Genomic DNA, 23933 nt, shown 5'->3' on the forward strand with positions numbered 1-23933 from the left:
TCGCCGATCATCGTGGTGCTCCAATCGGTTGCTATGGTGTCTAGGGCATTGTGAAATGGTAAAATACTAACCTATCCGCGTCCGACACCTGGTGCCTGTCAAGTGGTACGTACCCAAAAGGTACCAATAAAATTAAATGGATCCATGAAAAAATATAACTTGTCCTGCATATCATATAGCTATGCGAACAGAAAAGTAAAGTGTGTTATTCCCCTTGGAAAGCAAGGAGAAAAATAAATAAAAATTGGCCCAATCTTTAATCAATTTATATAATGACAGATCAAATTTATTTGTTTTGATACACCAAATATTGCACCACAAGTGTCACACAATAGCATCTGTCTATTATAAAGTATCTTAAGAATAAGTTAACTAATCATTCTACCTTCAAAATCTACAAGTCCATCCCCATTGACATCCACATCTTTCAGGATTTCATCAACTTCACAGGGACCAAGTTGCTGACCAAGGAGTTTCTTCATAGCCTCCCGCAGTTCCCGTGTGCTGATCTTTCCATCACCATTTGAATCAAACTGTTTTTGGTAGAAATGTATGTTATGTATGTTAATGTTTTTTTACAAAGAATGAAAAACTAAAATGGGCTACTAAGGAGAGAATGTCTCACATCTGACTATCCTGAGTTTTTTTTTTTTATGGCTACGAGAGATACTCTATGATTGACTTAGTCATGGTACTGTATTATACTATATTATAAGAATGGAGGACTATTTATCACTGATCAGGAGGTTCTGGACCAGTGCCTCCACGAGGTATTAATGGGTTTGAGATACAGGGAAACCGAGGCATTGGCTTTCTTCTTATCAATAGGTTCCTACAAACTGCCAACCACACTCCCTTCCTTGTTTCCTTTTCATTCCCCTCTTAGGTTTCCACTAAGGAAAATTGTCTGTTTTCATGAAGATAACCGCTCACCATCTGCGCTATGAATGATTAATAGGGTTGTCCTATGTTGGCTTTTAATGACCGAGATGTGAATAACTACAGTAAGTAACGGCCAGAGGAGTTGGAGTTATGGATATAGCTGAGCAGCAGGTGCAGTGAATGGGAGTTATGTGAACGGCATAGCACACACAAGCTATGCAGTTTGTGTAGCATCCTTTCATCCTGCTATGGGAGATATGGAAACAGTGTAGCACCAGCTGCTTGGCATATATCCATAACTCTATCTCCCCTGGCTGGCACTTATTGTGGTTATTCCCATCTCAGCAATGAAAGTCCTGGATGGGACAACCCGTTTAAAGATGTCATCTTCACAGAGAGACACCCTCTAAGAGCAGATCCCGTTGTGGCTTTCTTGAGCTGTCCATGTAATGTATCTGAATGGTCAGCATGTAATACTACATTTCCTCTGCAGTGTCCCCTGGAAAAATTACCCTTTTGGCCGCTGCTCCAAACTAAAAGGTAATGCCTCTGAAGGGACAATCTCATGTATTATCTTGGCGTTTATCAGTTAATATCCTTCCATACCCATCCATGTTCATCTTCATATAATACCTCTTTAAAAGCATCTCTCAGTTCCTTCACACCAATCATGTCAGCTGTTTCTGCAAGAAGTTTTGGTCCCATCAGCTCTACAAAGTCTTCAAAGTCAACTTTACCCCCTGCTAAGTGCAAAAGAACAATTTAGTACAAACGGTATTGTTGAGGAAAGTGTTAGATTTTAATAAGTATATATGTTCTTACATATATGCATATCTATTGACCCTTTTTCATAGGCCTGTCCAGGGGATGTATGTGTATACATAGAGATGTATGCCCCCTGGTCAGCATACATCTCTATGTATATTATATATATATATATATATATATATATATATATATATATATATTGTGAGACAGTGACAGGTCTCACTCAGGTTAGAGGCAAGGAAGGGGTGGATAGTTCGGTCCACACCCCTGTTCCACCACAGGTGAGAGAAGCTGGAGGTAATCAGCCTAGCACAAAGCACCTCCCAGAGTGTCAGAAAGGGGGGAGTGTGTTACCTGTGGACAGAGGCCTGGAGGCTCTGTCTGTGTGGTCTCAGCTGGGCAATGCTGAGGGACCACAAGGCTGTGAGATAGCCTGGAGTTGGGGGACACAGCGACGCCTGGGAGGGTCGCAGGGCCATAGTCAGGCAGACTACTGAGCCCCAATCCCCCACAAGAAATACTGAACTGGAGACAGTGGGCGTACTGTGCTCTGTACAGCCAGGAGGCTGTGGGACTTTGGCTCAGAAAGCCGCACGTGTTCACAGGGTGTGAACAGGGACTTAGGTGAGTCAGGCATTTATTTGTTTAGTTAGAGCCTAGCCGGGCAAGTGTTTGTTATTTTGTATTATTGTTTATGTTTAAGCGGATGTGCCGCAATAAAGCACAGTGTTTGGATCTTAAACTTGGTGTCCTGAAGATATCTGTGCGAATGACCCCCCAAATAAGAGGCGATCCCTTACAATATATATATACATACAGTACAGACCAAAAGTTTGGACACACCTTCTCATTCAAAGAGTTTTCTTTATTTTCATAACTATAATGATTTCTTGCCTTATAAATGGGGTTGGGACCATCAGTTGCGTTGTGGAGAAGTCAGGTGGATACACAGCTGATAGTCCTACTGAATAGACTGTTAACATTTGTATTATGGCAAGAAAAAAGCAGCAGTAAAGAAAAACAAGTGTCCATCATTACTTTAAGAAATGAAGGTCAGTCGGTCCGAAAAATTGGGAAAACTTTGAAAGTGTCCCCAAGTGCAGTCACAAAAACCATCAAGCGCTACAAAGAAACTGGCTAACATGCAGACCGCCCCAGGAAAGGAAGACCAAGAGTCACCTCTGCTGCGGAGGATAAGTTCATCCGAGTCACCAGAAATCGCAGGTTAACAGCAGCTCAGATTAGAGACCAGGTCAATGCCACACAGAGTTCTAGCAGCAGACACATCTCTAGAACAACTGTTAAGAGGAGACTGTGTGAATCAGGCCTTCATGGTAGAATATCTGCTAGGAAACCACTGCTAAGGACAGGCAACAAGCAGAAGAGACTTGTTTGGGCTAAAGAACACAAGGAATGGACATTAGACCAGTGGAAATCTGTGCTTTGGTCTGATGAGTCCAAATTTGAGATCTTTGGTTCCAACCACTGTGTCTTTGTGCGACTCAGAAAAGGTGAACGGATGGACTCTACATGCCTGGTTCCCACCGTGAAGCATGGAGGAGGAGGTGTGATGGTGTGGGGGTGCTTTGCTGGTGACACTGTTGGGGATTTATTCAAAATTGAAGGCATACTGAACCAGCATGGCTACCACAGCATCTTGCAGCGGCATGCTATTCCATCCTGTTTGCGTTTAGTTGGACCATCATTTATTTTTAAACAGGACAATGACCCCAAACACACCTCCAGGCTGTGTAATGGCTATTTGACCATGAAGGAGAGTGATGGGGTGCTGCGCCAGATGACTTGGCCTCCACAGTCACTGGACCTGAACCCAATCGAGATGGTTTGGGGTGAGCTGGACCGCAGAGTGAAGGCAAAAGGGCCAACAAGTGCTAAGCATCTCTGGGAACTCCTTCAAGACTGTTGGAAGACCATTTCAGGTGACTACCTCTTGAAGTTCATCAAGAGAATGCCAAGAGTGTGCAAAGCAGTAATCAAAGCAAAACTTGGCTACTTTGAAGAACCTAGAATATGACATTTTCAGTTGTTTCACACTTTTTTGTTATGTATATAATTCCACATGTGTTAATTCATAGTTTTGATGCCTTCAGTGTGAATGTACAATTTTCATAGTCATGAAAATAAAGAAAACTCTTAGAATGAGAAGGTGTGTCCAAACTTTTGGTCTGTACTGTGTGTATATATATATATATATATATATATATATATTTTGCTGTGTGCTGCTATAAATATATATATCTATTCCATTGATATAGATATATATAATTAGATATATAATTATAAGCGATAATTAGACTAGAGATGTGTAGTGTATTAATAAATACCTTTTATTTAAGCACAGTCTGTAGTCTTTTTGTTGTATTAGGCGCCGCAGCAATAGCCGCAGGTAGTTTAGTATAGAGTAAGATAACCAGTGTACTTGTATTTTAGGTATAAATAGGCGGAGTCTTCAAGAGACGGATTACGCCTATTTATGAATATTAGTGAGATTTGCATAAATATTTCCCTTAACAGGTATTACATATGGGTAAGTGCTGCAGTCTCTTTGTTTGTTTACATTGTCCCATATTGCACAGTGCCATACTTTTATGAGTGGCTGTGTTCGGTATTGCAGCTTTACCCCATTCCAACATTAAAGGGAGTGTCTCTTTAAAACAACCTATCACCTATCCATAGGATAGGAGATAAGAGTCTGATTGCTAGGGGTTTGACCACTGGGGCCCATGTTGATCATGAGAACTGGGGCCCTTGCTCCCTAGTTTGTATAGACTAATGGAAACACATGTGCACTGCCGCTCCATTCTGCTCTTCCAGAGCACTTCTACTTGGCTATCTCCAGCAGCCCCATAGAACTAAGTGGAATGGTGGACATGCATGTGTCTCTCTTGGTCCATGAAAATAGGGCGCATGTGTCCTGTTCTTGTGATCGGTGGGGGCCCCAGCAGTCAGAGCCCTGCCGATCAGAACAATACCCTCTCTTGTGGATAGGGGATAAGTAGTCTTTAAAAAATAGGGGGCCTAAAACAAAAACCCTTTTTACTGACTTTTCTCCACCACTGGTGTCCTACATCCTCCGCCACACCTTGTCTACCACATTTGAACATGTTTAGTGATGTCACCATTGTGGCCAGTGATTGCCACTTCAGTCACATGATATGTTGCCAAATGGAAATGTCATCGTACTCTGAAGAATATCAGTGAACAGTGGTAGAAGCGACATGCCAATAATGGGGGACAAGATGATCAGTAAGGTGTATATACTGGAAGAGGAAGAAGGAATAATTGTATTTATTTTTACAAAAAAAATCCCACTCCTATAATTTGGATCTTTTTCTTTCCCTAAATATGCTATATACATGCCTGCTAAGTGGGTGGGCTCCTCTCAGTGTAATGTGCTGTGCTTTGTGCTCTGACCATTCAGATGTCTCCCCCTCTCCATTACCCCTCATGCTGAAATCAGTGAGGTAGAGGCACTGCAGCTACATCTCCCTCCTCGCCCTCTTTCCTGTCTGACATTTGCCGTTTCATACTAGAACATTTCTGTGAAGACTCAGGAGGTTTCTGAACATTTACAAAGAACCTGTAGTCAGAGATGAAGGGCAAGAAAAGGACAACACTTTCCCTAGCCGAATTTCATGTATTAATAAGTACACTGTTGTAACAGTCCTCTGCACACATTATGGACACTAACTGATTTTCTGGGAGAGTTCAATGAGCTCCATTTCGGTAGGCATAAATCCCATGGTTCTCATGCACTCGCCCAACTCCTTGTATCCAATGAAGCCATCCTTGTCACGATCAAACTCCTTGAAGGCTTCTCTCAGCTCTGATAAGATAATCAGCTGTAATTAGTACATTTAGGCACAAAAGAGAAGTACATTTGATGAGAACGGCACTAATGGAACAGAACATACTGTATATGGCGATATGTAAAGTAGACCATTCTGGAATATATCTATTGCATTTGAAAATAACAAGCATTTGGGTAAAAGCACATGCAATCTACAGCTAATTCTGGGTTGTCCCTAATATTTACAATGCTGAGCAATCATTTCAATGACCGCTCTGCTCCGAAATTACAGGTCCTGTGCGGGATGATCACTTCGGGCACAGAGTGTCTGGGTCTGTGTATGTGTTTTATCTGTAGGATTCAGCATCATTGGTATAGTTACAGGTGTCTTAGCCTAAATTTCCTGTTAAATGCACAAAAGGGACACAGGGTCCACATAAAAACTAATATTAGGCTCTTCTGAAGTTTTACATGTTTGCAATTTTAGGTATTACTATATGAACGTCCAGTGTATGAATGGAGAGCAAGGCTTGCCAAAAATTTTCAGCTGTATGACCGGCCACAAAGACCATGGCTCTGTACACTGTGTAATTTCCGGAGGTGGCATGCTGCAGGTCTCCTCTGATTAGGCCTCATGCACATGACCGTATGTATTTTCCAGTTTGCAAGTTTCTCTTTCTGCCTGGGGTGGCCATGGCAGACGTTTTCAAGCTCAAACAATGCTTTATTTGTTGCACAGCACATCAGACTTCCAAGTTTGGCATCACTTGGCACGATGAAGTCGCAGCTTCACATCACAGCATGTTACATCAACACTAAATCCTTGTGCGGCTAGGCACTCACAGAGGTTTTCCCTAACTCACCTCTAGGCATTCGGCTTCACTCTGCCATGCGGTCAGGCAGCATCCTAGCTGTGACCAATGCAAACCATTGGGGTCTCAGGCCACCAGTCCTCCTGATGGTGACAACAAAATACTTTGGGGGGTGATATGGTCCAGCGGTCCACCCGACTCTGACCGTGCAACACCTCTTTTTGTAAGTTGTTACTGGGTCCACTCAAAACTCAGGCTTTACTCAGCCTTGTGACCCCTCCTGGCTGGGACCACACAGGGCCTCTGCAGGCTTCCTTTTCAATTCCTACACTCTCACATAGGCCTATTGCACACGACCGTATGGCTTTTTCAGTGTTTTGCAGTTCGTTTTTCATGGATCCGTTGTTCCGTTTTTTGTTTCCGTTGTGTTTCCGTTTCTGTTCCGTTTTTCCGTTCCGTTTTTCCGTATGGCATATTTAGTATACAGTAATTACATAGATAAAATTGGGCTGGGCATAACATTTTCAATAGATGGTTCAGGAAAAAACGGAACGGAAACGGAAGACATACGGATGCATTTCCGTATGTGTTCCGTTTTTTTTGCGGATCCATTGACTTGAATGGAGCCACGGACTGTGATTTGCGGGCAATAATAGGACATGTTCTATGTTAAAACGGAACGGAAAAACGGAAATACGGAAACGGAATGCATACGGAGTACATTCCGTTTTTTTTGCGGAACCATTGAAATGAATGGTTCCGTATACGGACCGTATACGGAACGCAAAAAACGGCCAGTAAACTGGAAAAAAAAACGGCCGTGTGCAATAGGCCATACTGAGGATTCATTTATCCCTCAGTGATTAATCACAGCTGGCCTCACCTGGGGCCAGGGGAACCTGTAGGAGAACCACCACACCTCAACTGTGCACTTCACCACAGTATACTGTCCATGTTGCATCAGCATTTTTTGTGGACCCATTGACATCAATGGGTTCGTGTCTGTATTTTTCAGCCAAGTATAGGACATTTTCTATCCTTTTACGGAAGGATGCAGAAAGCACAACAGATTATCCATGCCCTCCCCTCCTCCGCTGTCTCCATCTTCCAATCCCCACACTGTTTATATCCAGCTGGCCATGGGCATGTGACCATCCCCATGGCCAGCTGGATGTAAACAGTGCTGGGAAACAAAGATGGAGACAGCAGAGGATCAGAGCGGCATGGAGCAGGTAAGTATGAATCTTTTTCAGGAGGCAAGCTGGGGGCATTACATTAAATATAATAATTACCGAAAAATCCATTAAATGTGGAGTTATATTGCAGTACCGCAGCATAGCCACTACATGGTGTACAGAGCTGTCCGCTTCCATCTCCATACACTGTCTACTTTCTGGTGCCACATCTGCCTCGAACAGCAATCCACACTGAACTGATATTGATGACTTGTCCTGAGGATATGTCATCAATATCTGTAACTCGGACAACCCCTTTAAGACGCTTACCTTCAATCTCTTCTGGTCTCAGCTCTCTATCCTAGAATAAAAGATGAGTATTTATTAATAGATATACATCTGAAATAATAAATGTACATTTTATTAACTCACAGTTTTTATTAAAGTGAAATTCCAGGCAAAAGCTGAAAATCCTATCCTAGTCTTACTCCATGGGTACCTACCCATCTGCAGCCTGTCTGTTACCAGGTCCTGGACAGTGGTTCTTACAAGTGGTCTAGGAATCTATAGAAAATTACTCACTATGCAGATACCTAAAGAATTTATAGTTAGACGATGCGAGGCATACAGCATACAGGCAGGAGTGGCTTGTCTGAAGACACGTTTGGATCCTGTTATGAACAGCACAAGTTCCCCTGTTGTTTCACCTCCTACATATAAGTTTGTTAGGATATGTTCATACTGTCAGGTTTCTAAATACAGTTTTGGAAGCCAAAATCAGGATGTGCTGCTATGCAGTTAAAATCTATATAGTTTAATTCATATTATATTCTATATTTGGTCCTATGCTCCCATCTAGTGTCCGTTTTTGGTAATGCACTTGTTTTTCTGGTTCGTCATATATGTCATTCATTTCATTGCTCCACCCTTTCTTTTGTGTACCTCACTTCCTGTTTATCCATACTGATCCAGGTATTGAACAGGTACACATGTATTCTCATGTAAGCTTGCAAGCTTGCAAAAGCATCACCTTTGACCGCACAATACCAGAATCCATCTGTTCTGCTGTACTCTGTTATCTGGCTTACAGAATAAAGCAACTTACATGCATAAACTCTGTGTTGGTGAGTTCAAGCTATCTGATAAGGATTGTTCGCAGTGATTATATCTACTTATACAGGCCAGGCATAGAGGTCTCACTAGGGATAAATAGCTATTACAGCAATCAGAGTCAGAATACAGGAGTTGATCATAAAGGTAAGAAAGTATAAAGGGTGGATATAGCCAAGGGCATAGCTATAGGGGGTGCAGGGGTGGCAGATGCTAACGGGCCCAGGAGCCTGAGGGGAACCAAAGAACCTAGTGCTACATAAGAAGCCACTGGTATTATAGAAAGTGCATGAAGGTAAAATTACACCTCTGGCTGGAGAGAGGGGGTTAGGTCAAGAATTTGGCATGGGGGGTTGCCGTTTACATTTTTGCCTCGGGCAGCACGAAGGCTATGAGCTTTCCTGCCCTTGGCCACAAAGCACTGAGGAAAGGGGGGTCCAAGCTGAACTCTTGCACCAGGGCCCATGGGCTATTAGCTACACCCCTAAACAGGCTCGGACTGGCCCACAGGGGTACAGGGGAATCCCCCGGTGGGCCCCTGAGCAAGGTGGGCCCCTAGTCTCCCACCCCCTGCACAAGTGGCACATAACACATTAGATTTAGTACACTACATACACATATTCAATGTACAGCACCTCAACCAGCCTATGTTCATATAAAAAACTTGTTAGATTATTTATTATATTAAAATGTATCCGTATGGTGGGCCCCCAAAATACATTTTACTGGTGATCCCTAGGTACCCCAGTCCGACACTGCCCCTAAATATAGCTTCTCTGTTTTGAATTCACTCCTGGTTTTGGCTTTCAGAACTGCATGCAAAAACCTAACTGTGTGGCTGCACCCTTAAGGTAGCTGCTGGGCATCTGCCTAACATCTGTGCCATCAGTAAGGTTACATAACCACTGACAGGAGTCTCTGACTTATTTGGTGGGACTTACTTGATTGGTTAACTCCTGGTTCTGTGCAGGTTGCTGCTGGTGATAGCATATGCTATGTGTGTTTCATCCAGGAAGCCTCTATTATGTCCAGTCCTTTGAGTTCCTAGTGCAGTGGGCATTTGATTCCAGTGGTTTGTTTTTGTGGCGGAACCCGCCTCGCCACTGGGCATTGGAGAGGACTGGCTACCCGCCTCCTACCTGCTGACTATAACCCCTGGTAAAATTGGTACGTTTGAATGCAATTTGGGGATGTGGTATTTTATATTGCTGCTACTGGCCCTTTAAGGACCATCCGTGGACATATTAGGACTTTTAGGAACAATGCCCTTTAAGACTGTGTAGCAGATTGCATTCAGGCTGTCTTAAATATTATGTATGTTATTATGGGTTCGGTTAAATTGTATTGCGATGTATTGTAAACTGTATATATCTTGCTCTTACTGTAATGTTTACTATGTTAAAGGCATTGCTGTTCTGTGCCTCTTCTCCTCCCCCTTTTTCCTGTCCCATTGTTTCCCCAGCAAGGTGTTGTCTCAGGGACACTGGGAGACCAGTTTAAACCAGCTGTTCTGTCCCTCCTCAATCTCCCATCAGCCCTTGCTATTGTCTGGCCCCACCCTTCCTTGTACCATAGTCCTCCATGTGCCCTATTGTATGTAAATGAGGCTGTTGGGGGGGTTTAAAGTAGGTGTGCTATGTCTAAATAAAGGGAGTTCCCGTTTTAACCCTCAAAGTGAAGTGTCGTCTCATTCTTGGGGGAGGATTTATGGTATGCTGTTCCAGTTTGACTGCTAGGAGCGTAAACCTATTCGTATGGTTTCCTATTCAACTGTCTACAGCATTCATATGCTTGAGAGGATTTATATGCTTCTTCGGTTCGGTGATTGTGGGGTCTGCCAGAGTGTTTGGAAACCTCAGGAAAACGCTAGGAGCATCCATCAACGGAGGTACTCAGTCGGGGTGCCAGGTGATCCGTTACAGTTTTAGTTCCAGTTCTTGTACTTTTTGTTTTTAGCTTCCCTGTGGGAATCTGTTCCTTGTCTGGTCACTGGTGTTTAGGTCTGCTTAGCTGGGTTTTCTCATACTGTCCTCTTGTTGTTCATGTTAAAGTCAGTATTGCAGATTAGGGTTTCCATTAGGGATATCTTTAGGGCCAGTGATGGTCATTGGTGTCTGTTTTTAGGGTCAGAATTTAGGGACATACAGCCAGGTCCATAAATATTATGACATAGGCACAATTCTAACATTTTTGGCTCTATACACCAGCACAATGGATTTGAAATGAAACGAACAAGATGTGCTTTAACTGCAGACTGTCAGCTTTAATTTGAGGGTATTTACATCCAAATCAGGTGAACGGTGTAGGAATTACAACAGTTTGCATATGTGCCTTCCACTTGTTAAGGAACCAAAAGTAATTCTAAATCAAACTTTCACTTTTTAATACTTGGTTGCAAATCCTTTGCAGTCAATTACAGCCTGAAGTCTGGAACACATAGACATCACCAGACACTGGGTTTCATCCCTGGTGATGCTCTGCCAGGCCTCTACTGCAACTGTCTTCAGTTCCTGCTTGTTCTTGAGGCATTTTCCATTCAGTTTTGTCTTCAGCAAGTGAAATGCATGCTCAATCGGATTCAGGTCAGGTGATTGACTTGGCCATTGCATAACATTCCACTTCTTTTTCCTTAAAAAATTATTTGGTGTCTTTTGCAGTATGCTTTGGGTCATTGTCCATCTGCACTGTGAAGCGCCGTCCAATGAGTTCTGAAGCATTTGGCTGAATATGAGCAGATAATATTGCCCGAAAAACACTTCAGAAGTCATCCTGCTGCTTTTGTCAGCAGTCACATCATCAATAAATACAATAGAACCAGTTCCAATGGCAGCCATACATGCCCACGCCATGACACTACCACCACCATGTTTCACTGACGAGGTGGTATGCTTAGGATCATGAGCAGTTCCTTTCCTTCTCCATACTCTTCTCTTCCCATCACTCTGGTACAGGTTTATCTCGGTCTCACCTGTCCATAGGATGTTGTTCCAGAACTGTGAAGGCTTTTTTGTCGCCTTTTGTCGTTTGGCAAACTCTAAGCTGGCTTTCCTGTTTTTGAGGCTCACCAATGGTTTACATCTTGTGGTGAACCCTCTGTATTCACTATGGTGAAGTCTTCTCTTGATTGCTGACTTTGACACACATACACCTACCTCCTGGAGAGTGTTCTTGATCTGGCCAACTGTTGCGAAAGGGTGTTTTCTTCACCAGGGAAATAATTATTCGGTCATCCACCACAGTTGTTTTCCGTGGTCGTCCGGGTCTTTTGGTGTTGCTGAGCTCACCGGTGCGTTCCTTCTTTTTAAGAATGTTCTAAACAGTTGTATTGGCCCCTCCTAATGTTTTTGCTATCTCTCTGATGGGTTTGTTTTGTTTTTTCAGCCTAATGATGGCTTGCTTCACTGATAGTGACGGCTCTTTGGATCTCATCTTGAGAGTTGACAGCAACAGATTCCAAATGCAAATAGCACACTTGAAATAAACTCTGGACCTTTTATCTGCTCATTGTAATTGGGATAATGAGGGAATAAAACACACCTGGCCATGGAACAGCTGAGAAGCCAATTGTCCCATTACTTTTGGTTCCTTAAAAAGTGGGAGGCACATATGCAAACTGTTGTAATTCCTACACCGTTCACCTGATTTGGATGTAAATACCCTCAAATTAAAACTGACAGTCTTCAGTTAAAGAACATCTCGTTCGTTTCATTTCAAATCTATTGTCGTGGTATATAGAGCCAAAAATGTTACAATTGTGTTGCTGACCCAATATTTATGGACCTGATTGTATCTTGGGAAAGTTTGAGGGAAAGATAGGGTCAGTTATTGTCTGTTTGTTCAATCATGTGCTCTCCATATCATCACCATGATCAATAAAAATTATGTTTGGAAAAAGCTGAAACGTATTGGGTACAATAAAGGATCATACCTGGAGTGCTGTCTGTAGTTTTGGTTTTGTATGACCTATGTACCATCACCTGACTTCCATCATCAGTTTGTTCCATCACCTGACTACCATCACCACCCTGTTCCAGTCATCTATGGTTGAGTACCTATTTTATTTTGTCTTGTTACATGCTGGTGATTCATGTTTCTTCTCTATCAGCAAAAGCAATATCTGTATTCAAGCTTTTGCCTGGAATATTATTTTAATCAGAAAAGTAAATGTTTCTTATTCAAATTTTCACATTTGTCTATTCAGTGCTAATTTAACATCAAGACAATCCTGCAGTTTCAGCCTGAGTATCAGTGATTCCACTAAATCGATTAACTAGTGATACTCCCCCCAGATTGTCCCAATACTAAGGTCACCATATAGCGTTATTCCCCACTGTTGTACCAATAAAGAAGCATAGGTCAAATAGTAGTAGTACCCACACTATTGTGCTCCATATTGTGTTCAGTATAGAAATATTGTGAAATTGTGATGTAGATTATGCATCATATATCAGCTGCAATTTACAGTACATTACATGTGCATGCTTGCACTAATAAACATATAAAGGGCCCTTCACACAGTCCGGGAAACAAAAAGATTATCGCTAACGAGAATTTATAATAACTCATTAATGATGATCGGGCAGTGTAAATATACCGCCGATTATATTCGATCATCTGTGCGCATGCAAATATAATCATTTACCGGCAGCAGATAGTGCCATGTAAACACTATCTCCTGTCGGCAAACAATGAGTGAGTATGGGGAAGAGAGATGGCATTAGCGTTCGCCCCTCCCCATACTGTAGAGGAGATCGCTGCATGTAAATGCATCGGTCTCCTCTGTCTTCCAGACAATCTGCTGTAGTATCGTCCCAGGTAAAGAGACCTCTGGCACTCCAGCTGTTGTTAAAACGTTGGCTCCCATGCTCCATTCACTTCTATTGAGGGGGATGGTCGGCTCTCGATCTAATTTGCGCCGGCACGGGAAGGAGAAAAACTCTGCGAGACAATGCGACAGATTCCCAGCGGATGCTCTTTCTGTTCAATTCATATGCTTTTTATTCAGGATAAATTTACAAGTATAAGGAAGCGTTTCGGTCCGTCCAGCCTTTGTCAGCTGACAAAGGCTGGATGGGCCGAAACGCATCCTTATACCTGTAATTTATCCTGAATAAAAAGCATATGAATTAAACAGAAAGAGGGTTGTGTTGGAAGGAAAGATGGCTAGAAGGTTGGAGGAGTGTTTAAACTAGGGACTGGGGGGAGGGAAATTACATTATCGGAGGGGAAGATAGTGTTGATAGAGACCGGGGGCAAGGAAGTGGGACAGGGGGAGAAATGGAAGGAGGGACTAGAACAGTTCAGAAGAAAAGGTGTAGGGTAAAAAATATACATAAACCTCTTAAATGTATGTATACTAATGCCAGAAGCCTGACTAAAAAAACTGGGGAACTGGAATTAGTGATGTGTGAGGAGGACTATGACATAGTGGGAATAACTGAGACATGGCTGGATGATAGCTATGACTGGGCAGTTAATGTACAGGGTTACAGTCTGTTTAGAAAGGATTGCCAAAACCGGAGAGGGGGAGCGGTCTACCTTTATGTAAAGTCTTGTCTAAAGCCCAAACTCCGGAAAGATATAAGTGAGGGACATGGACATGTGGAGTCACTGTGGGTAGAGATACATGGAGCTAAAAACAACAATAAATTACTAATAGGAGTTTACTATAAACCACCTAATATACCAGAGTCCACAGAAAATCTACTACTAAATGAGATAGACAAGGCGGCAAATCATATTGAGGTGGTTATTTTGAGGGACTTCAACTACCCAGATATAGACTGGGAAACTGAAACTTGTATATCTCATAAAGGAAACAGGTTCTTGGCAATAACCAAAGACAATTACCTCTCCCAACTGGTTCAGGACCTGACTAGAGGGACGGCCATACTAGACTTAGTTTTAACCAATAGGCCTGACAGAACAACAGACATGCAGGTTGGGGGACACCTGGGAAATAGTGACCATAAAGTAATAACCTTCCAATTATTATTCAAAAGAGCGTTTCTACAGGGTGGAACAAAAATACCAAACAAAGGGACAAAGTGCTAAAAAAAACAAATACAGCCACAAAATGGGATATCTTTAAAAGCATCCTAAAATCTCATTGTGAGAGGTACATACCCAGGGGTCGAGTGGAGGGGGAACGCATGGGAACGGCGTTCCTGCACTTTTTTCATGGCAGGAACGCCGTTCCCTTTCAGCCTCAAGCCAGGAGAACACGGCTGAATCAGATTCACAGGGGGAGACGGAGCGCACTGTGCAGGGCAGGCTAAGGGAGGAGGGGCAGCTTCAGTCTGTGCGGTGCCGCTGCCTGCGACTCCTCTCATGGTGCCCCGCCCCCTAATGACATCATCTCCTTCACTACGAGATCATTTAGAATGTCTTTTAGAAAAGTTTGTCCTGGGATTCGAACTCACGACCTCTACACATCAGAGGAAGGCATTTACCCTCACAGCCATGAAAGCTGTCTAGGTAGTTGCTTAAAAAAAAAAAAATATAAGACTTATACCTAGTGTACTGATACCTAGTGTACAGATACCTAGTGTACAACCATACACATGACAGCTGCCCACTGTGTATGGATGTAGCAGAGCTGGGTGTGTTGGGGCAGCTGTCATGTGTATGGTTGTACACTAGGTATCAGTACACTAGGTATAAGTAGAAGTCTTATTTTATTTTTTTTAAGCAGCTACCTAGATAGCTTTTATGGCTGTGAGGGTAAATGCCTTGCCTCTGATGTGTAGAGGTCATGAGTTCAAATCCCAGGACAAACTTTTCTAAAAGTGTTTTTTTTTTTTTTATAAGACTTCTACTGATACCTAGTTTACTGATACCTAGTTTACTGATACCTAGTGTACAACCATACACATGACAGCTGCCCACTGTGTATGGATGTAGCAGAGCTGGGTGTGTTGGGGCAGCTGTCATGTGTATGGTTGTACACTAGGTATAAGTAGAAGTCTTAGTTTTTTTTTTTAAGCAACTACCTCAACAGCTTTTACGGCTGTGAGGTCAAATGCCTTGCCTGTAATGTGTAGAGGTCATGAGTTCGAATCCCAGGACAAACTTTTCTAAAAGTGCTAGATTTTCTGTGCTTTTTTATTTTTTGGAGGGGGGGGGGGGGGGGTTGCAGTGGATCTTGGGTGAGTTCCCACACTTTTTTTCCCAGGACTTGACCCCTGTACATACCATATGGGAATAAAAGGTTAATGAACAAAAAGAAACCAATGTGGATAAAAAGAACTGTAAAGAAAGCAATAAATGACACTAAAACAGGAGGGTAGCAAGGAAGCACTGAAAAACTATAAGGAAAAAAATAGAACATGTAAAAAAAAAAAAAAGCGGCCAAACTAGAGACCGAGAGATTAATTGCCAAAGAGAGTAAAAATAACCCAAAAATGTTCTTCAATTATATAAATGTTAAAAAGTATGAATCTGAAGGTATCGGCCCTTTAAAGAGTAATGAGTGGGGAGTCGCAGAGAGCGACGAGGAGAAAGCAAAGCTGTTAAATATTTTGTTCTCCAATGTATTCAGGAAAATAAACTGTCAGATGACATGCAGAATGTAAAAATAAATTCCCCATTTAAAGTGTCCTGTCTGACCTAGGAAGAAGTACATCAGCGACTTAAAAAGATAAAAATAGACAAATTGCCAGGACCGGATGGCATACTATCATAAGGGAATTAAGTAATGTCATAGCCAGACCTGTATTTCTGATATTTAAGGACCCTATACTGACAGGGAATATCCCACAGGATTGGCGCATGGCAAATGTGGTGCCAATGTTCAAAAAGGGTCCAAAAACAGAGCCTGGAAACTTTAGGCCGGTAAGTTTAACATCTGTTGTGGGTAAACTGTTTGGAGGTTTTCTAGGAGATGCTATCTTAGAGCATCTCAACGGAAATAAGCAAATAACGCCATATCAGCATGGCTTCATAAGGGATCGGTCATTCCAAACTAATTTAATCAGTTTTTATGAGGAGGTAAGTTCTAGACTTGACAGCGGCAAATCAATGAATGTCGTATATCTGGACTTCTCCAAAGCATTTGACACTGTACCACATAAAAGGTTAGTATATAAAATGAGAATGCTCGGACTGGGAGAATACGTCTGTATGTGGGTAAGTAACTGGCTCAATGATAGAAAACAGAGGGTGGTTATTAACGGTACATACTCAGATTGGATCACTGTCACTAGTAGGGTACATTAAGGGTCAGTATTGGGCCCTATTCTCTTCAATATATTTACTAATGATCTTGTAGAAGACTTGCATAGTAAAGTATCAATTTTCGCAGATGACACTAAACTGTGTAAAGTAATTAAGACTGAAGAGGACAGTATATTACTACAGAGGGATCTGGATAGATTGGAGGCTTGGGCAGATAAGTGGTAGATGAGGTTTAACACTGACAAATGTAAAGTTATGCACATGGGAAGTAATAATGCAAGTCACCCGTACATACTAAATGGTAAAACACTCGGTAACACTGACATGGAAAAGGATCTAGGAATTTTAATAAACAGCAAACTAAGCTGCAAAAACCAGTGTCAGGCAGCTGCTGCCAAGGCCAATAAGATAACGGGTTGCATCAAAAGGGGCATAAATGCCCGTGATAAGAACATAGTCCTACCACTTTACAAATCACTAGTCAGACCACACATGGAGTATTGTGTACAGTTCTGGGCTCCTGTAAACAAGGCAGACATAGCAGAGCTGGAGAGGGGGGCAACTAAAGTAATAACTGGAATGGGGCAACTACAGTACCCTGAAAGATTATCAAAATTAGGGTTATTCACTTTAGAAAAAAGACGACTGAGGGGAGATCTAATTAATATGTATAAATATCTCAGGGGTCAGTACAGAGATCTATCCCATCATCTATTTATCCCCAGGACTGTGACTGTGACGAGGGGACATCCTCTGCGTCTGGAGGAAAGAAGGCTTGTACACACTTCTACCCTTTATAGTCTGACCCCACCCTTCTGACTATGCGGTAGATAGCTTAATTTGGGTTTGGCTGAGCTGGTGTGAGGTCGTCTCTGGTGTTCGAGTTCTTCCATCTCTATAGAAGTTAAGTGTTGCGTTTGTTTGCATTTGTTATATTCCCTGTTGTTGTATCTGGGCCTGAGACAGAGACTTCCATTCATCCATCTGGGTACGAATGGGTTGTCTCTGGTCCTAAATGTATTCCAGGGCCTTATAGGGAAATCAGGGCCTAGGTATACTGCATATGAATATTCCTACCTTCAAGGTCTATTCATATTGATAGGTAGTCAGGGCCCGGATCAGGGTTGTCTAGGAGGTGACCTGTTTCTTCCCTAGTTTCCAGGCTCAGTTACTGGTACCTTTCCCTCCTGTGTTCAGTGTGGAGTTCCCCCCTCCCACACTGATCGTGTCACTGTGTCAGGAGCAGCCCATGCACATTAGATTACAGATTAGATTACAGTAGACCCCAGTGTGTTCCTAAGCATGCGCGAGACTTGCACGATCCCAGCTTCACAGCAGGATGTCAATCACAGTGAAGGAATGACAGGTATGGGACGGGCTTAGCTTGACTTGAAGCAAGGAGTTCAGTGTTTATTTATAAAGTATACAACAACCAGTGGAGGAATGAAAAACATGATTAGGAACACACTGGGGGCTACTGTAAGTTAATGATGTCGGTTTAAAATGTGTTTTGGAGGTGAAAGGTTCCCTTTAACGATCCCAGGTTTAGCCATCAATATTCTAATCTATATGGGACCCAAGATATACTTTTCAGGGGTACATCTTTCAAAATAACTGTATGATTCATTCAGATAGATTTGCTACATACACAGACTTGGGTGTGACACCAAACATTGCAAGGGTCGCAGCACAACTTGCTGGTTGCCACATCTACATCCCAGAATCACAAAAAATAAATAACTCTGATGGATTTACTTGCAATTTGCTGGTCGCGGCAACTTGTAAGTCATACTGCAACCCCATTCATTTCTATGGTTGCACCACTACATTGTGATCCTTGGTCACATGACAGCTGTCGTACCCCAGATTGCCACGTAGCCCTGGGATAAAAATCTGTTCCATTCATCTGAATAGGGTTGTTTCAACAGCAAGCACATGGATTTCTGAAAGTTCAAGTGAGTTGAATGAGGCATGGTGTTTAGGAATGTGGCATGGTGACTCAGTGATTAGTTCTGTTGCCCTAGGTTCAATGTTTTGAACTTTTGACTTTCAGGCTTGATATCTCACCACCCACTACAGTTTCGAACATGAGACTACTATCATTTTATAGACAATCATCTTGGCTATCTCATACATAAATTGGACTTGCAGCTATTTAGCATATGATTAGTTATGCAGATTCTTGTCATGTAACTGCATTGTTACTGTTTTGCTCCTGGTGGTGGAACATTCTTTTTCTTATTGTATACTACAAATTACAACCTCTTCTCAAATTTCCTAAAAACTCAGTGTGTTTTGGTTGATTCCCAAGCAAAATATCACTGGTTCGAATCCAGGAGCTGCCATAAAAAAGATTTTCCATGAATGAGAAACAGCATCATCCAGCTCATCGATTAGCGGTATCTCCGACAAGAAAATTGCCAAACTGTATCATGTGAGGGCCATGACAGTTGGAATATGAAATGATGTCCTTCCATTCATTCCAAAGCCAAGAGGTGGACATCCAGGCAAAATATCGGAGTCAACAAGTCGGCTCATTACAAGGTCTGTCAGTTCTGTTGCAACAAACATGGCAGTGGAGGTGGCTCGTATGCCTCGTAATGTCCATGCAAGCACAGTGTAACGCATATTACACAAGTCCAGAATGGTGGACCAAAAAAGGCGAAGAAGCCTTGACTTCAATATCGTCATAAGAAGCGTAGGCTTGAAATTGCAAAAAAGTATGAACAGCGGACAGTAGACGATTGGAAACGGGTGATTTGGGGCGATGAGACAAAAGTCAATAGACTGGGCTCTGATGGGTGCAAATGGGTCTGGAAGAAGCAAGAGAAAAGGAGGCTAACTGATTGAGAAATTGAAGGAACTGTCAAGTTTGGTGGAGGAAGCCTGATGATATGGAGTTGTTTCACAGCCAAAGGCGCTAGATACTTGACCAGGATTGATGTGGTCTGAGTACTGAGCTATATGTGAGTATCCTACAAGACAAGTTACTTTGTACACTCAAGTACTATCGGTATGAAAAGGACGACATAGTGCTCTAGCAGAACAAAGACCCGAGGCATACGTGAAGATTGGCGAAGAAATGGTTCAATGACAATGAAGTAGAGTTGCTGGATTAGCCCCCACAGTCCCTAGACCTCAACCCATCTGAATAATTGTGGGTAGAGTTGAAGAAAAAAAGCTGTATTCGTACCCAAGTGAGTTCACCAGTATACACCAACATTGGGAATGTGTAGAAGAGACCTGGGAACAGATATCGGTCATGACATGCTGGAGTCTAATCAAAAGCATGGCCAGAAGAATTCAGGCAGTATTGAAAGCCAAAGGTGGATTTACAAAATACTAACGAAATAATACAAATTAAAATTCAAAATGTTAAGAGAAAAACAGTAACAATTCAGTTATATGACAAGAATATGCATAACTAATCATATGCTAAATAGTTGCTAGTTACATTTTTGTATGAGATAGCCAAGATGATTGTCTATTAAATGATGGTAGTCTCACGTTTGAAGCTGTAGTGGATGGTGAGATATGGAACATAAAAGTCAAAAATCCAAAACACTGTTACCCTTTTGCTCGTCAGTGTATGACCAAGAACAGAATCTGCATTGAGTTTGTGTGTTCTATACTAGTTTCCACCCACACATAAAAAAAATACCAATAAATTTAAAGGGGTTGTCTAGCCTTGGAGCAAACAACCCCCTATCGTGCAGACCTCTACCCCTGAACAAAAAAAGACTTACCTGCTCACAGTCCATACAGTCCCTCTGCTGCTCCATTCCCAAATGCTTCCGGTCCCCATGGGACCAGGAAGAAGCTGGGACCCATGACCGCTGCAAACAATCACACGCCTCAGCAGTCACATCAGCTTCAACATTACATCACAGCTATGAGAAACCATTCAAGCTGATGTCTACTAAGGTGTTTGACTGGCTGTGATGGTCACAGGACCCAGCCACCACCTGACTCCATGGGGCCTGGGAATGGAGCAGCAGCAGGAATGTGGGCAGGTGAACCTACCTTTTTATGTTCGGGAGCACAAGCTCAGACAATATGGGTTGTTGATTTGAAATTTACATTGGGAGATTGAATGGGGTCAGGGAAAAATGTGAGATGACAATGTCTATACATCACACTTGTTTTATCTGATGTACCATTTATGAGTTGTCTGCCATCTTGGAACTTTCTTCCCCTTTGATATGGTTCCCCTAATGCAGCCTACATTTCCCATTATACCTGTGGCTTTGCTAAGACAGAGAAAGCAGAGTCCGATTACACTCAATTCATCTGCTGAGTTCTATTTAAAGGGTGGCATAATATTGATGACCTATCCTCAGAATCATGTGGCAGGGGTCGCAGTGATCATGTGAGTGCTGAATCCTCTTCAGTATATATTTGCATGTCGTCTCCCTTGTAGCGGCAACACAGTGTAATTATAACTGCAGTTGTAATTATACTGCACCATGGCTACGGGGGAGATGGCATGCACGTAAACTTTGAAGAGGACATAGTACTCAAACAGCGACTTCTTTAAAGAACTGATCAGCAGGGTGCCAGGAGTCAGACCCCACCAGTCTGATATTAATGACCTATCCTAAGGATAGGTCATCAATATTATGCTACTGCACAACTCTTTTAACTTTTGTGCAAGTGACTGATCAGTGACATGGAAATTCTGTCCCCTCACACTGCAGAGTCCAGGGTATTCCTATGAGATATACCTTCAGCCTGCCTCCCCTGCCTCTTTCTTGTGATAGTTTTCTGCCTGCTATTTCTAACAAGCAGTGTGAAGAAGGCATCACATACAAATACACAGGAGATTCTGCACACAGGCTACACAGATCACATAGATGGTTAGGTTGAGTAAGGGGAGTTGTAGGGACTCGCCTATTTTATCTCAGCACTCTTGGTCTTATAGATAAGTCAGAAATAATACCTTCATCAGCAATGGAGGAAAGTGCTGCATTTTCAGGGGCAATGGAACTAAGGGTTCTGTGTGGTCTCACGTGTGTGTTAGGGTTAGGATTACAGTTAAAGTTGCTGGGATGGTGGAAAAGGGTTCTGAGGATCATTTGGGGGCATGGCTGGATTGTTTTTTGAGGCCATACATTCTACTCACAAACGTGTAGGATATACAGAAGAATAGTGAGGGTGAAGCTGGGTGGGGAGGGGACATGTCTGAGAAGTCAGCCACCTAGGAGGTGACCGTGTCTGGTTACTGCAGTGGTGTTCCCATTCAATTGAATCAGAGTAGCGCTGCAGTAACCAGGCAAGGCTTGGTTCTGATACACAGCAGCTTCTGAAAACAACTGATCAGTCAGGGCACCAGGAGTTGAAGCTTAGCTGATCTGATACTTATGAGCTATCCTAAGAATAGCTCATCAATATCAAACTCCCAGAAAACCCCTTTTAGGTCAAGACCAATTGTGTATATACCATAAACAGCCAATTTGGCAACTATGAGGCCCTTGGAGAGAGGGGACCCTGACCATCATTTGGCCCACTGTTATTGGTTAGAACTTGGGCAGCATTCTCCTCTCTATAGAAAAACTGCATTGTTCAAGGGGGGGAAGGCAGCAAATTGGCCGAGGGGGTCATGTAAAGTGTGTTGAGAGGGAAACAAACACCAGGCTCTTCTGTCCTGGGTGGCAAAACCCAGCACCAAAATGGGGAACCTGTTATACAGTAGTAGCATAAAATAGGAGGTAACAAATCTGCTGACAAGTAAAGCAGAGGTATAGCTAGGCTTGCCATGTTTTTAAATACCCTGACCAGAGCAGAGGATGGCTTGTTGGTGCCTGACATTGCATCCCTACTTGTTACACCTCTGATTTAGATACAATACCACCTTGAGGTGTTATTTAACAAGACCTTAATATACATTATTAATACATACGATCTGGGTGATAGCGATACTGTGCCGCAGAAAGATGCATGCTGTTCCTGCAAGGCTCTGCAGTGCCGCAAAACTCTGCAGGGGCCGTGGCCAACTGTCGACAATCCCTGAACCCACCTCACAGGGAGAAAGATGAGCAAGCTGCAAGTGGGAATGTTTCCCATCCTGATGGGAGAGAAAGCAAATGAGATTCACTATATCACTTCCATGAAGAACGTATATCCATTCTGTATGGTCCTCAAGCTAATGAAAATTAAAGTCCTTTAAATCCCTATTTCTACAAGAAGTCTGTAACTGACTGCAAAGAAAGATTTAAGGCTCTGTTCACACTAGTGTCATCACTTCTGGTCATAATGGACTCAAGGCAGCTATGATGGATGTTTGCATTTGATTCCAGTGAATCCTGATTGGGCTAATGCTAACATGTGGGCACACTAAGCCTATACATTAGGAGAATTTCCCTACTTTAGCCAACAGTAGCCAACAGTCACAAGTATCCACAACAGCATACTTTATAAAAAAAATTGAACAGTTTCTATTAAAGTGTTAAACTGTTATAAAAATTTTTTTGTAATGTGTATAGTTATATATATCCCTAATATATACTGTAATATATATATATATATATATATATATACATACACACATATATATATATATACAGTACAGACCAAAAGTTTGGACACACCTTCTCATTCAAAGAGTTTTCTTTATTTTCATGACTATGAAAATTGTAGATTCACACTGAAGGCATCAAAACTATGAATTAACACATGTGGAATTATATACATAACAAAAAAGTGTGAAACAACTGAAAATATGTCATATTCTAGGTTCTTCAAAGTAGCCACGTTTTGCTTTGATTACTGCTTTGCACACTCTTGGCATTCTCTTGATGAGCTTCAAGAGGTAGTCACCTGAAATGGTCTTCCAACAGTCTTGAAGGAGTTCCCAGAGATGCTTAGCACTTGTTGGCCCTTTTGCCTTCACTCTGCGGTCCAGCTCACCCCAAACCATCTCGATTGGGTTCAGGTCCGATGACTGTGGAGGCCAGGTCATCTGGCGCAGCACCCCATCACTGTCCTTCATGGTCAATTAGCCCTTACACAGCCTGGAGGTGTGTTTGGGGTCATTGTCCTGTTGAAAAATAAATGATGGTCCAACTAAACGCAAACCGGATGGAATAGCATGCCGCTGCAAGATGCTGTGGTAGTCATGCTGGTTCAGTATGCCTTCAATTTTGAATAAATCCCCAACAGTGTCACCAGCAAAGCACCCCCACACATCACACCTCCTCCTCC

At 42.5% G+C, this 23933-nt stretch overlaps 1 protein-coding gene across 4 annotated transcripts in view; it reads right to left on the bottom strand.

The window, feature by feature from the left end:
• LOC122941041 (calcium-binding protein 2-like) overlaps window positions 1-23933 on the bottom strand; it is a 99716-nt gene that overhangs the window by 916 nt on the left and 74867 nt on the right. For 2 of the 4 annotated variants that reach the window (XM_044298022.1, XM_044298024.1), the window contains exons 2-6: window positions 22633-22797; window positions 7779-7809; window positions 5363-5497; window positions 1516-1625; window positions 386-533 (exon numbers count right to left, since the gene is read on the bottom strand). In XM_044298022.1, the coding sequence (XP_044153957.1) occupies window positions 386-533; window positions 1516-1625; window positions 5363-5497; window positions 7779-7809; window positions 22633-22797 (589 nt within the window). Of the gene's footprint in view, window positions 1-385; window positions 534-1515; window positions 1626-5362; window positions 5498-7778; window positions 7810-20479; window positions 20567-22632; window positions 22798-23933 lie in introns of those variants that run through there. The other 2 variants (XM_044298025.1, XM_044298023.1) reach the window with 2 other exon arrangements.

Source organism: Bufo gargarizans, chromosome 6, assembly GCF_014858855.1.
Source record: "Bufo gargarizans isolate SCDJY-AF-19 chromosome 6, ASM1485885v1, whole genome shotgun sequence".
Taxonomy (NCBI): Eukaryota; Metazoa; Chordata; class Amphibia; order Anura; family Bufonidae; genus Bufo; species Bufo gargarizans.